This window comes from Mytilus californianus, unplaced genomic scaffold, assembly GCF_021869535.1.
Source record: "Mytilus californianus isolate M0D057914Y unplaced genomic scaffold, xbMytCali1.0.p SCAF_8, whole genome shotgun sequence".
NCBI classification, from domain to species: Eukaryota; Metazoa; Mollusca; class Bivalvia; order Mytilida; family Mytilidae; genus Mytilus; species Mytilus californianus.
In genome coordinates, this window is record NW_026262734.1 from 45786526 (window position 1) to 45802513 (window position 15988).

A 15988-nucleotide genomic window follows, 5' to 3' on the forward strand; every position below is an offset into this window, starting at 1 on the left:
TGAGACTGGCACATAAATAATATGGCAGGTTAAAACGTGTTTGTGAGCGGACAACCCACCCTTAACATGGGACGGCGGTGTTACAGCACAACATAAGATCAAACTGTAAAATTCAGTTGCAATTTGCAACTCAAAATATCGGCAAGAGGCACTAAACAAAAGTCACAAAGCAATCTAATTAAAATATAGAACTCGGATTTCGTTATACTGCAGTATAACGAAATCCGAGTTCTATATTTTAATTAGATTGGTCACAAAGCACCGAAAAAAGAGTACTCATTGTTACTGACAGCTATAGTTTAAAGCCAATTATAACTTATAAATTAGTAATGTTTTCCCAGACTAAAGTATCAACTAGTACACATCCAACGGATTGAGTGTAAAGACGTCACAAACAGCCAGAGAAACGCATGACCTTGTGCAATGCCAAAATATAAGTAAACAGTATCTACAGGATGTAGAATCACAATTTTTCATAACTGTACATATATTGTAACATATATTCAGTTGTGTTTTATTTAAATAAAAACAATGTTAGTAATTCTATAAAACAATATTTAATGATTTAAATACTCTGTTAAATTGATAACCTGGCTTTAAGAAGTTTATACTTGTGGTAACAAAATCCTTGCCTTTTAATTTACCAGTTATATATAAATTATTTTCATTGAAATCTAAAACTAATTACAGACACGGGCATATCGAGCAAGTTGTGAAAGATATTAACACACTGTCAGAAGGGGCTAAAGGAAAATGCCTCATATGGTCTCATTGCCATTATCCACACCTTCATTCAATTTCAGCACATTGTTCATATATATCCTTTATTAAAGAATTGGGGAAATTAACTTTTGATAATAATACATTCTTGGAAGAAGATCTTGAATCTTAGGAATTAAATCTTAATAATTGAGCCGAGTGGAGCGAGGCGAAAAAAATGATGTTGGCTTTTGTGCCTAAAAATTATATTTTTTATATTATGGGAAGAGGTGGGTGGGGTCGCCAAAATTTTTTGTTGCAAGGTTTTGTTTTTTCATGCAGTATAAACATTTGTGTATTTCTAAACCCGTTTAAACGGTTATGGTTTTCTTTAATGAAAAAAAGTTTTTAAAATATAATCTGTACAGAGTTATTGTTGTTGATGAACTCTTCTGCGTTGGAGATTCGATATGGCGGCAGTTGAAAATGGCTGCCAAATTAAAAACTGTGAAAATTACATACGGAGAATTGGAAAATATTGTTGAAAGGAAGTCTGAAAATAAACCTAATAGCCATCAAAAGGACAAAATTAACGGTATTAAATCATTATAAAGCCAGTTTTTAACCGAAAAGATTGCCTTTAAAGATCACCAACGAGTTAAAGTTTCACAACATGAGACATGGGACACAGGGGTTTGTTGCATTTTGCCGGGTTTACTATCCATACGAACCCCGAAAAAATCATTCGGGGTTCGTATGGATAGTAAACCCGGCAAATTGTAACAAACCTGTGTGCATGGGAGACACAAACGTTGATTGACAAAACGAAAGTACTCAATTTTAACGAAGATCTGTCTGTTTGGCATCTGATATACAGTTTCATTAAGGTTCAAAACAAGTGATGGAAAATCGTCCTAATTTGTAAGAAATTCACCCATTAAGTGATTAGTCCCGAAGCAGGCAAAAAATATTTTTCATCTTGTAAAAAATAAAATAATAAACATGATAAAGTTCAGATTTTTTAATTGAAAAATGAAACTGACCAATTTCATAGTACTTGCAGTATTTTTTTTTCTAAGAAAGATATTTTCAACCAATTTCTTTAAGGTTCATCATAACAAATGCTGAACAGAAAAAAAAGCTTGTTTATGTAAGCGTTCTTTCATTCCGCTGTGTATTTATTCCGGGTAACTGTTTTTCACTAGAGAATATTGGATGTAAATAGTGTGAAAGCGTCAATCTTGATATCGTTGTTTTGTTTATATAAGACCGGTTTATTGTTTACATAAATAAATGGGTTAAAACTAAAATGATTTTCAAGGAACCAGTTTAATTAATCTGAGTCAATCTAGTAAATAATATGAATATTGATGATGAGGAGGATATTTTTATAACTCAAAATACTTTATCAATGATCAGGACATTGATCTTGATACAAACCAAATTTAAAGAGCAGATTTGTTCTTACATAAAGTTTCAATTACAGAAGCATCCTTTGATATTGACTTAGAAGATATGATTATATATCCAAGTTGACCGAAAAGAAAATACATAGAAAAACTTCGGCAATCCAATAAATATAAATATTACAATTACCATGATTAGTGACAATTTAAAAGCATATGATTTTATAGATTTGCATAGAAAATTTATTTAAATCTCATTTGTTAATAAGCATTATTGTGTTATCGTGTGTTCAAAATGAGTACTTATCACTTCATCAATGAAGGGATCTAAAGGACTAGTGTAATTAATCCCACCGGGTATAAAATAACTAGTGCAATCATTCCGGTAAAAAATCACTAGTGTGAACATTCCTTGGATGAAAACTCTCCACTTTTTACATAAATCAACTATGCAATTTTCAAATACACTAAAACTATTAAGCCACATTTTATATATATTTCCCCTTCAAAAAAACCTTTTTAGAACCTTATAATGACTGGTGGATGTTTTACACTGGACCCGGATAGAAAACCCTAGTGATTTTTGTTGGTGGAATAAAATCACTGTGGATTTTCTTCCTCCGGATAAAGTACACTGGCGGAATTAAACCACTGTTACATTTACACCTAAAATATAAAAATCAAAAGATTTGGTATGATTGCCAATGAGACAACTCTCCACAAGAGACCAAATGACACAGAAATTAACAACTATAGGAAGCCCATACCACATAGTCAGCTAGAAAAGGCCCAGAAATGACAAATGTAAAACAATTCAAAAGAGAAAACTAACAGCCTAATTTATGTAAAAATAATCTGCTATGCTCATGAGTAGAGACAACTCTGTACAGCTGGAAAAGTATTATTTTTTTGTGTTTCAGAATGATAACATCTTTTGTGGATTGCAATTGGTATTAGTTTTGGTTTCCAGCAGTTTTCGAGTTCTAGCCAATCAAATCACACAAATTTGTTTATGTTAAGTCAATAATGCATCAGGAGAAGGATTTCCCTGTAGAAAAGAGTTTTCATTGGTTGCTTCCCACATTCCATTCTAAAATTATTTTGATGACAAAATTGACCCCGTAGTCTGTTTACATTCGAGTTTGAAACGATGGAAGTGGTTGTAGAAGTAGTGGACGGGTACACGTTTTTATAGGAAGTAGACAATGAAAATCGAGATTTTGTAAAAGAAATATTTCTGAAGGATGAAACGGACAAAGAATTTATAGGTTTTGATGAGGATAATCTAGAAAAGGTCGAAAAAATAGCTCCTTAGGATACGTAGATAGCTGGATACATGTTGTCTCTCTTTTGATTCATGTGATACAGAAAAGAACTTTGATGTTTGAGAAAATAGAGATGAAATTTAAAGATTGCTAACATTTATAATTATTGATTAAGATTTCATAAATAAAATACAGTCGAACCTCGTTGTGTCGAACTCGGTTGTGTCGAAAACTCGGATGAGTAGAAGTAATTTCTCGGTCCCAGTAAAATTCTCGTTTGATCAATGCATAATTACCTTGATGAGTCGAACTCGGTTGATTCGAATACTTGGTTAAGTCGAGTAAATTTGATAGTCCAGTCGATGTAAAATTAATGTTAATTGACCCCAATGTCTCGAAGTTTGAAAGTAAGAATTTTCGAAAGGATAAAAATTCAAATCGGATGTATTTCTTATGCAACCTAATCATTTTCAAAAGAGATTAAAGCTGAGTTAACATATTTGTTTGTATAACAGTTAAAATGACATGTTTATGGTGACCGGTAATTAACACCTTTGTTGATTGTTCAAGCGGAATGTTAGTGTGTTGAACATTTTTCACAAGAGATAAAAACGAAACGAATTTAAATGACCCAAGCTGAGATTAAATGAATCGTTAGATTTAAAACTCATTATTTACAATAAATAAAAGGATTAATACAATTATGATAAATTCATGATAATTTAATGTAAAGCAGACGACCTCATTAGAGACCGTTCAGAACTTATTTCATTCCGCAAGTGATTTCATAATTTATAGTGACTGACCTTTGTAAATAATTGTGTAGACTATTGATTTTATTTGTGCATGATTTGTATCTGTACTTGTGTGTTTAATTATTACGAAGGACCAAACATGGAGATTGAATACACAATCATAAAGTGTCATATCGAAAAAAAAGTCACACTGTTCATTGTATCTAGTTTACACAAATCTTATACCGTATTTCATACATTCCAAATTTATGACACACTCGGCCTCGGATGAGTCGAACCTCGGATGAGTCGAATACTTTGGTCCGGTCCCTTCGACTTCAACACAACGAAGTTCGACTGTAGTTGAAAAAACAAACAGTTACACACTAGACTTTTTTTTAATCAGATCAAGGACAACAATATTGAAAGTAAAATAACTAACTCCATGGAAATGTTAATGTCTGTGTCATTTGGTCTCTTGTAGAGAGTTGTCTCATTGGCAATCATACCACATCTTCTTATTTTTATATCCATGGAAAATTCACACTTGTAGTTTAAATTATTTGACGATACAGGTTGACATGCAGCAGTTCGTCATGAAATAATAAAAATATGTTATATTGTCTTTTTTGTGCTAATTAAATGAGATTTACAAATATTTTTAATAATCATATGAATAAAAACGCAACTTTTCAACTTTCATTGGATATATCAAAATAACTTCATAATCGTCCGTCACTTATTTTATACTGTGAAATTTTGCATTCAATTCTGCAAAACAAACTCATTTAATGTTATTTTCTAAAATGTTCAGAAATCATAGAAATTAACAAAACAAATAACATGGTGTAAAACTGATAAATTTCTCGGCACAATTGGATGCAGAGTGACCCGTCTAATTAGCATCATGGCACTGCAGTGAACTGATTACTGTAAATTCAGAAAATATTGCGTGCATTTATTATTGCGATTTTTCAAGAATGGACAAAAATGCGAGTTTTATTATTTCGATTTCGAAAAAAAGTGCATACAGGTCTATATTTCAGTATCAGAATGCGAGTTCTTATTATTGCGATACTTACCCAGTCGCATTATTCGCATTAATAAAAACCTCGCAATAATTTCTGAATTTACAGTATTTATTTACAAAAATGTATAGCTGGCAGTACTAGGGTTAACTAGTTTATGTAAAACAATATGCAGATGCATAGAAAAATGTCACGATACAACTTTTTCAACCTCCACATTGAAAAAAACAGTTAACTCCAAACTCAAACATGTCAAAGGAGGTAATGGTATTATGTTATCTTCAAAAAATAATAAGATACATGTGCAATGTTGTGATTAGAATAAATCTACCTGTTGTTTAATTGCTTTTTAGAATATAATGTTTCTTAAAGGTTAAATGGCATCACTACCTGTTTAAATGTAAACAAACATCAATATTCTGTTATTACATGTATTATATGATTGTTATGAATTTGTTAGAATGGATTTTCTAACAGTTAATGATGAGCAAGAAAGCATTTACTGTAAATTCAGAAATTATTGCGAGGTTTTTATTATTGCGAATAATATGACTGAATGAGTATCGCAAATAATAAGAAGTCGCATTCTGATATCGGATATATATATATCTTAATGCAGATTTTCCTGAAATCGCAATAATTAATCTTGCATTATGGCCATCCTTCAAAAATCGCAATGATAAACATGATAAATGCACGCAATAATTTCTGATTTACATAAGCCATTATAACAAGATGTGATGCATGTCTAAAAAAGGGAGATACATGGAACTTGACACAAATATTTTGAGACAGGTGTTTTTCTGGAAAATTTGAAGGCAGTCTCCTTAACCTATAAATATAATTAATTGGAATTATGCTATTGTGTTTTCAGAGAAAAAAAGAAAAACAAAGAGACCAGAAATAGGAATATATCGTCCACCAAGTCTTTCAAAGCAGAAAAATCAAGTAGAGGATGTAGACAGCTGCCAACAACAGCAACATGAGCAAGGGGAAAACTGGGAGGAAGAAGAACACAGTTCTGCCACAAACAGTAAAGATAACAGTATTGAAAGAGAGGTCTAATCAAAGTTTTTCAGAATTATTTAATTGCAGTGTGCACATATATTATTTAAACATTGATATCATTAAATATACTACTGTAAATTCAGAAACTAGGCCACACTTAAAAATATTTTAGTTTGCCCAAACCCTACCCAAAGATAAAGACAGTGGGTAGGTAGGTAGGCATTTTCTTTTTTTTTTTCGGCAAAGAGAAATTGAAGTGTCAGGTGTTTTTTAGTCTTCACGCCTATCTGTTTAAAATAAAACTTTTTCACATCAGGATAATAAAAGATTTTGAGTAGGCAGCTATTTTCTGGGTAGGTAGGGTTAGGGCAAACAAACATATTCTTTTTTATGGCCCTATTGTGATGTTTTTATTAACATGATTAATGCAAAAAATACGATAGTTACGGGTTTCCAATAATAAGAGCTTGTATTCATAATTTCAGTAGTGATTTTCCTTCACAAAATTTTCGCAACCCTTTGATTAAATCACAAATTTTACCAGTAATCAGTGATTCACAGTAATAAATGGATGCATTAATTTCTGAATTTACAGTATAAGGAAGGTGTTAAAAGATCTATGCATGTACAAAAATGTATCTATGAAACTGAAACCCATAAGGCCATGATAAAAGATTTGAAATGAGAGAAAGTTTATTCATGTTTGGGTTGGTAATTCTGTACAGTAAACATGAAATATTTTTTTATTGCATTCCTCACATTTTCAGCAGTCATACAAATTAAATTTATTACTATACTATACTGCAATAAAATATCATTTAAAAGATTCCTGAAAACTGTTTTCTGAATTCTGATCGTATATATATATATATATATCATTCTTTGAAATTATTTCAACAGTAGCAAAATTATTTATTTTTATATTCTTTAGATTAATGATGCTACCTCTGGTATTAAAGATATCAATGTGAATGAAAAACATGATTTATCTAAATCAAGAAGAAAAAGACCAGAAATCCAGAGATATGTACCTAAAGGGAAGATACTGGAAATGCAACAGAATAAAAATGAAGATACAGAATCATCGGGCGATGTAACACCCTTGTTTATTGATGAAGGATCTGATACAAACGATAAAAAATTTGACTTAAAATCGGATGATATCAAGAACATTAAAGTAACTGTTTCAAAGGATGGCGATTCCAAACAAGTATCTAGATCAAGATCAAATACGGGAGAGGCACAGAGCGTAGAAGACATGCCATCAACCTCAAGGTCAAAATCTGATGCACAAGGTACAGAAAAGTATCATAGGCAATCTTTTCAAAAAGGACAGGGTGATAATGGCGATTTTAATGGCAGTAAAAGTGATACCAGAAACCAAAAGTACAATGTTAAGAATGAAGGTTTCTCTACAAGTCCAAAACCTCAAAGAACTGATAGAAGACGAGGCAAATTTCAGCCCTCTAGAAATAGTAACCAGCGTGTACCTGATGAAGATTTATCTGATGACGGGAATGTCATACAGACAATGGTGTTTGAGAGACGTGACGATAATCAATCAGATTCAAAATTAACCGTGGAAAATTTATCTCAGAAGCCACCAAAAGGTTATGGAAAGCCAGGCTCAAAGAGATACTCAACAAACATGAGACGTCCTAGAGCAGGAAGTTTTAGTAGTGATGTCAGTACTGCCAGTGATCTCAGTATTGATGAAGAAACAACAGAAAGAATCCTCTCCTGGGATCGAGAAGTCGAAATGGAAATGGCAAAGCAAGTTCACAATGAAACTCAGAAATTAAAAGAGTATTTAGAGAAACAAGAAGGTAACGTGGATTGGGATAAGGAAAACAAGCACATGAACTGGAGTGAAATGGTAGCTGATATGCCCATAGATGATATACAAGATATTCCTCCTGACTGGGAACACATCAAACCAGCAGGATCTCATGAACTGCTGGATAAAATATCTAGTAGGAAAGAAAATGAAGACTTTGGACAGAACAATTATCAAAATGCTGGTACATTCCCTAGAAGGAATAAGAGGAATTCTGGTGATCGATATAAAGGAAGCTCAATGGAAGGCAGAAACGAGAACTGGAATGCTGGCTCATGGGACAGACGTTGGAACCACGATAATAAAAATAGGCAAGAAAATGAAGATTATTACAGGGGTTATGGCAGAAGGGAAAGGAGACTAAGTAATGGTTCAAATGGCCACAGGAGACGGAGACAGTCAAGGGAATCTAATGGAATGAGAAGTAGGGATTCTAGTGTATCAAGTGTACACAGTGTTAGAAGTAACCATGGAGATGATGATATGTATGGATCTTATAGAAGACATAAAAGGCAAAATAGTAATTCTAGCTTACGTGGAGGTTCAAGTCGAGAAAGACTAAATGAGACAGAAAGTTTGAATATCAAAGTGACGATAGGAAGTGACAGGCGACAAGTTGTTGTTCCTGAAGGTGATGGCAAGCAGCAAGGCAAAAATGTTGGTAGAGGAAGAGGTAGAGGCAGGCGTCAGCATGGCTTGGACATGAGTCAAGGTCAGAGGGTTGGAAGCAGAGGGCCAAGTGAAGAACCAGAAAGCATAGATATGCATAGGAAAGACCAACCAAACAGAGGAGGACACAATAAAGAGGAATCTTCTCGCGGAAGGAATGTTGGGAGAGGTAGAGGTGGTCGTAGTCGAAGCAAAGAATCTGTAGATTGGAATAAAGATCGTCATGGTAACAAGGAACCTGGAGATTGGAATAGAGATCGTCATGGTAACAAGGAAACTGGAGATTGGAATAGAGATCGTCATGGTAACAAGGAAGCTGGAGATTGGGGAAGAGACAGGTATCATGGTGACAGAAGAAATGATTACCATAGTAACAGGGAATCAAATGGTAGAAGAGGTGATTATCATGGGAACAGAGATTTTGGTAGTAGGCAAGGTGGTAGAAGTCGCAACAACAGTGAAAGGGAAAAAGATAACAAAAGTCCTCAGGTTGAAAAGACTTCTCCTCAAACTCACAGTGGGGGCTTAATTAAATTACCCTCAAATGTTCACACAACGGAAGAGCACAAGAAGGATGAAAAGTCTTCCCATGTAGAAAAGGAGAAAGAAACACCACAAAAGTCCCACAACAGAGATTCAGTACGTGACCCAAGGCCAAGTGCAGGACAGAAGCAATTGTTTGATCCAAAAAACCCTAACAAGCCTATAGTTATACAAGGTTCATCAAATTTGAAGTTCCAAGAACCAGGTTCATCAAATTTGAAGTTCCAAGACCCAGGTTCATCAAATCTGAAGTTCCAAGACCCAGCTGGTATGGAATCTCCTTCACCCCCAGCCTATCCACAGAATCCACCCTTTCAGGGATATGGCCCTCAGTATTATGGACCTCAGTTTCCAGAACAAGGAATGTATGGGCCACCTGGTCCACCTATGCCACCTCAGATGATATCACCACATGGTTACTTCTATGGCTATCCTCCACCACAATACTATGAAATGATTAGAGGGTAAGAATAAAATAATAAACTTTTAACATGTTTAATACATGAATATTAATCAATATTACGGCAACTGGTCAATTCTAATTTTATTTTATGAGTAGTGATTTAAAAAAATGTCAAGGGTTGAAACTAGTTGTGGAGCTCCTATTCCTGAGGACACTAGTGACACAATAATTGTCTCAAAGAATCCCCATCCGCTTCAAATAGGAGAAATGCTTAATATTAGAAAATAGAATTATCTTATTTTGGATCAGTCCAATGCAGCTTTTTCTGTATTTACCCATCGTCAGCAATTGTATAGATAATTGCTTAGATTGTCATTGGTATGACTCATGCCAATTTTACTGTATTATTAGGTTGATTTAAATCTAAAACTTAAAAAAAAAGCAATTATGAACACATTTCTCATGTCATTGTTATGTAAGTAATATTACAAAATATGATTGAATATTGCAGAAAACAAAGAGAAATTATGTTTGATAAGATGTTGAATGAATGTTTGGGACTGGATAACCAGCTTGGTAACTTAGTAGCCAGAAGATTAAATGGTGAAAGCTTGTCATTACTGGCTAATCAAAGGTAAGTTTTTACTTGCTTGGAAACTTGAGACGCCAGAAGATTGGGGGAAGTCTGTTGTCTATACTTGACCTTTAACATGTCAGTAAAAACTTGGGTTTTAGTATTTAAATCAGTTAAAGTGTTTTCAAATAAGAACCATTTTTATACGCCCGTTTACAGGACGCATTATGGTATACCGTTGTCCGTCTGTCTGTCTGTCTGTCGGTCCGTCGTCAACATGTCGGAGATTTACTCAAAAACGCTTTAACCAATTTGCATAAAACTTTGGTGAATTGTTTATATCTATATCTATCTAGCTCCCTCTCGTTTTTTATAAATTTTAGATTTTACGTTTCCGAGTTGTTGGGTTTTATTCATTAAAAAAAGGTGATTTTCCAGTTTTCGGACAATAACTCAAGAATGCTTTCACCAACTTGCAAGAAATTGTGGTGAATTGTTTATAGCTATTGACATGAGCTCCCTTTCGATTTTTATATATTTTAGATTTTACATTTCCAAGTTACAGGGTTTTATTCATAAAAAAGGGGGATTTTCCAGTTTTCGGACAAAAAATAAAAAATGCTTTCAGCAGTTCTTATGAAACTTTGGTGAATTGTTTATATCTATTGATGTAAGCTCCCTTTAGAATTTTATAAACTTTTCGTTTACCATTTCTGAGTTATGGGGTTTTATTCATTAAAAAAAGGGGGGATTTTCCAGTTTTCGGACAATAACTCAAAAATGCTGTCAGCAATTCTCATGAAACTTTGGTGAATTGTTTATATCTATTGATGTAAGCTCCCTTTACATTTTCATAAATTTCTAATATGACATTGAGAATTAATTGAACTTTATTTGTTTATAGTCTGACAACAGATTTACTAAATATTGTGCAACAGCACAGTGTATTGCACAACAGCAAGAAATCTTTAATTGAATATAAATTCAATTCATATAACCAATTTCAAGTTCTTTGACTACATTTATTCAGAAACCTATAATATGTCAAATATTTAATTACAATCCAAATTCAGACCTGTATCAAGCTTGAATATTGTGTCCATTTTTGCCCCAACTGTTCAGGGTTGGATCTCTGCGGGCGTATCCAGCTGCGCTCAGCGAAGCAGTTTATTAATATTTTGAATACATCATAATTGTTTTTTTCATTTTAAGAGCAACTTTTTGAAAATCAAGTATGCACAAATTTGTTATCCACCTTTAACAAAGAAATCGTGCATTGAAGAATTTTTATGCCCCCACCGTAGCGGTGGGGGCATTAAGTTTTACCCTTGTCCGTCTGTACGTACGTATGTACGTCCGTCCGTACGTCCCAAAATTGGTTTCCGTTCTCTAACTTGAGTTTGCCTCAACCAAATATTATGAAACTGATACACAATGCTTATTACCACAAAACACAGATCAAGTTTGAATTTTGGTGGTGTCACTTTAACCGTTCTAGAGTTATGCCCCTTTATAAATGGAAAAATTGCAAAATTTTTAGTTTCCGTCCTCTAACTTATTTCTTAAAATGATAAATAATCTTATGTAATATAAATAACGCAAAGATATTAACATAAAAAACAGCAAACCAACATCTTAAAACAAAAACGGGTACCGGTACATAGAGGTCACCATGAGGTGAAGACATACTTTTAAATCCTCATGATGGGCCCGAGAAATCATGTTGTAAATCAATTCAGTAAAGAGTACCAGAGATGTTGATAATATGACTACATTTTAGATATAAACCCTGAAGGTCGGTTGTTCTCTCCAGGCACTCTGGCTTCTACCACCAATAAAAGCTGGCTGCCACAATAAAGCCAAAAGTGCTGAAAGTGGCTTTAAACACCAACAATCAATCAATTGGATTTAAACCTAGAAAAAATACCGACCACTTTCATGGATGCCTGACTGGAAGAAGCAATTAATACAAGAAGCTTATAACAAGGGATTGAAAATAACCATACGGTGACCTATAGTTGTTAACGTTTATGTCATTTGGTCACTGGTGAAGAGTTGTCACATTGGCAATCAAACCACATCTTCTTATTTTTATAAAACATTGAAAACAACGCTTATATCCTATTTTTATTTTTAGACAAGAACTGACGAAACGTTATGAACATTTGATCCTGATAGACATAGACCTCTCTACAAGGCATAATGTAGATCAGCTTCTGTGGAAAGCTGTATTTTACCAAGTAATTGAAGTTTTCAGAAAACACATGAGTGAAGAAGATGATTCTAAGACCAGACTTACTCAAATACTAGATGAGGTAAGGTTCAGGTTAGATGAACATAAATATTAGATGAGGTAAGCTTTGGTCATCCTAACTCAAATACAAGTTAAAGTAAGTTAAGGTTTATGTCAGCCTAACTAAAATATTATACATGTATTAGGTAAGCTATGGTAATCATAACTCAAATATAAGATCAAATGATGAGGTAAGGTTTAGGTCAGTCTAGCTTAAATATTAGATAAGGTAAGGTACGGTCAGCTTAACCCAAATATTAGATGAGGTATGGTACGGTCAGCCTATACCAAATATTAGAAATGACTGCAATTTTATACATCCTGCACAGCCAAACAGATGCCTGACTTTGGCAAGGGCTTTACTGCTGGTCGGAAGAATACCAAGGCACAGCCATATTTCTATACCCTAGTCAATCCTTTGGGCTATATTTGTTAGATCTAGTTTCTATAATCTGTTGCATGATTACAATGACTCCTAACTTGGATAGTTTAACCTTGATATTGTAGACTTTTAGCATAGAATTCAAATCACATTCAGTTACCAAGGTGTGACTTTTCTGCTTGACAACTTCTGATTTGTGCTTCGATTTTCATGTCTTTTTTGGAGATTTTCTTGATAGGGGATTTCCCATATTAGAAAAGAAAGTGTATGGAGTGGATGCACATGAGATAAGGGCAACTCAACAACACCAAAAACATATTTTGTTCATTTTTACAGTCCTCATTAGTTGAAAAGTGTATATACATTTATGTCACTATACTGTTACTTTATTTTGCAGGGAACAGCATTTTATGAAGGTTTAATTCAGAAATTGCAGCAAAACTACCGATTCAAGTTGGATGACTTCTTAGACACTCACAATCTACCTCCTGAAAATATTCATCGTTTTGTAAAGCTTGCCTTGCTTAGTAGTCAGAGGAATATGATCTGTCTGGGTGATATAGCTCGATACAGAGAACAGATGAACGATTCAGGAAAAGTCAATTATGGAAGGGCTAGAAAGTAAGAAGATATAAATAAAAAAAAGATTCTGGTTTAACGACAATGAGACAGCTACCCAACAACACAAATAACAAAGAAATCTAGAGTGTAACATACTTTATGTTATATGTTTAATTTTTATTAACTACAGCGCTTAAAGATTTAGCATTTCACTGAACATGAACACATAATAAAGTTTACACTAATAAACAAAAAATTCAAAACTGAAACTTAAAGTTTGTGTGATGAGATTGATCACATTTTGAATTAACTGACTGAACTAAATACAGGTAGAATCTAGATAGCATATTATATTGTCGTAAAAAGACTAAATTGTAATTTCTGATTTCAGTTGGTACACTAAAGCCCAGTTGTTGGCACCAAAGAATGGTAGACCATACAATCAACTGGCCATATTGGCCCTGTATACAGTAAGTGAACGTTGATAGATTGTTTATTATTATGGAGACACATAATGTATGTTTTGACAAAACCAAGGTCAGTTAGTATTTTAATAAGTTTCTTGTGTTCCTTGTATAAAGAAAATATTGTTTATTCACAAAATGCAGGAATTGTGGGTTTTTGGTGTTAATTATAACTTTTTAATCTCAAACATGACTATTTTGGAGGCTTGTAAACAAATTTTAGTCTTAAACAGTCATTTTCATCTTAACAACTTCTGAAAAGTCTGAACAATAAATTATTAAGTCATGTTAAGTTCTTCGATCAATTTTCTGACTTATTTACTGCAGTAAATTCGGTACTGTTCAGACAATTCACTTGCAGTCATTTCAGTATAGTTCAATAGATTTTCAGACAATTTTGTACAGTGTATGTTATTGATGTGTACAGGTAAATTACAACTACTGAACAGCCTGAACATAGACTGAACAGCCTGAACATAGACTGAACAAATCTAAATTAACTGCAAGCGAATTATCTGACCAGTACTGAATTTAATGCAGTGGACAAGTCTAAAAATTGAATGAAAGACTGAATATGACAAAAAAATTGTTCAGTCTTTTCAGAACTGTTTAGATCAAAATGGCTGTCTCAGTTTGGTTCATCTAAATTTTAAAGAGATATTCTTTCTATTAGGATATTTGTATAAAGAGTAATGTACAAATGTATATCCACTGTTTGACTGTATCAAATTTCAAAATTGTGTTTTTAGAGAAGAAAGTTGGATGCTGTTTACTATTACATGAGAAGTTTAGCAGCTAGTAATCCATTCTTAACAGCTAGAGAAAGCCTGATGTCTTTGTTTGATGAAGCAAGGAAGAAGGTAAAGATTTAATGGCTTCCATTTGTTAATTATATAATTATAATCAGAAAATGTGTAGGTGTTATAAAGATGACCAGCATACCAAATAAACATTATAAATATATTATGCTTCAGGTGAATAACTTGTTTTGGTTGTTACCCAAATTACTTGACTAGTTATTAGGGCCATGCCCAAATTGAGATGAATCCTACAATTATTATGGTGTCCATTTATCAGAATTTGCATTAGATTTGTATCTGATTACCAGTCACAGTTCTAGTTTGTTGATACTTCTTAAGATTCTTCACAATTACTAGAAGGTTCAGAAGTCAAAGATGATATGCTTTCATTTTATTTGCATGCCTTTTATTTATTTATTAGTATTTGTATAAAGCTGCATGCTTTAATATGATAGTTAGTTAAGAGCTCATCAGAGCTCATATTTTCTTCATTATTGTGTACATACATGTATATGCTGACTTTAAATAAAATTTACTCACTTATTTACTTAGTATATAAAGATTGATCAGATTGTGGAAAGTATTTAATTCAGATTAGGAAGAAAGGGCAAGTGAAAGTTGGAGGAAAGAACTTTTTTTAAGTATACGTTTATCATCTTTTTTTAAAGGCTGAAGCAGCTGAGAAGAAAAGATCAGATGAAAAGGAGAAACATAAGAATCCAAAACAACAACAACAACAACATCATAAACATGGGGAAAGAATAGAAATCTGGATAGGTTCTGATGGGACAAGCTCTGAGGACCGTGGGCAGGAGGGTGATGGAGAGGATCTGGAGAAAATGGATGCTGTAGAGGTATTGTTAGCTTATATTTTAGTCTTTGAATAATATTGCTGTAAATTCAGAAATTTTTGCATGCATTTATTATTGCTGTTTAACGATTGAGATTTCAGGAAATGTTGCATGCATTATTGCCATATAATGCTCAAAATTTAAAATTGGAGTTCTTGTTTTCACTTAACCTACCCAATTCCAATTTTTGTAATAACAAGAACATTGCAAAAGTTTCATTCTTACCATTCTATCACCCTAACTAAAGGAACGCAGCTCAAGTGATAATAAAATATCATATTGATGATTTTCCCTTTACCAAATGAATTCAACTAAGAAATGAAGTAGGATGATTATTGATTTCTCACTTAGAATTAAAGCAGATTAATATTTTGATTGTTTATACAGTAATGAGGATCTCTTCCTCATATATTAACCAGTTACTGAGAACTTCATTCCAAAAGAATATAAATGTAGGTAAATTTAGTATAA

General features: G+C 33.1%; 1 protein-coding gene across 1 annotated transcript in view; it reads left to right on the top strand.

Moving 5' to 3' along the window:
• Window positions 1-1163: 1163 nt before the first annotated feature.
• The window catches only part of LOC127712584 (telomerase-binding protein EST1A-like), a 33937-nt gene continuing 19112 nt past the window's right edge, over window positions 1164-15988 (top strand). The window contains exons 1-9 of the mRNA XM_052219096.1: window positions 1164-1294; window positions 6007-6191; window positions 7072-9653; window positions 10104-10226; window positions 12304-12481; window positions 13239-13462; window positions 13794-13872; window positions 14616-14726; window positions 15335-15520. Of these exons, the coding sequence (XP_052075056.1) occupies window positions 1186-1294; window positions 6007-6191; window positions 7072-9653; window positions 10104-10226; window positions 12304-12481; window positions 13239-13462; window positions 13794-13872; window positions 14616-14726; window positions 15335-15520 (3777 nt within the window). The 5' untranslated portion in view covers window positions 1164-1185. The remainder of the gene's footprint in view (window positions 1295-6006; window positions 6192-7071; window positions 9654-10103; window positions 10227-12303; window positions 12482-13238; window positions 13463-13793; window positions 13873-14615; window positions 14727-15334; window positions 15521-15988) is intronic.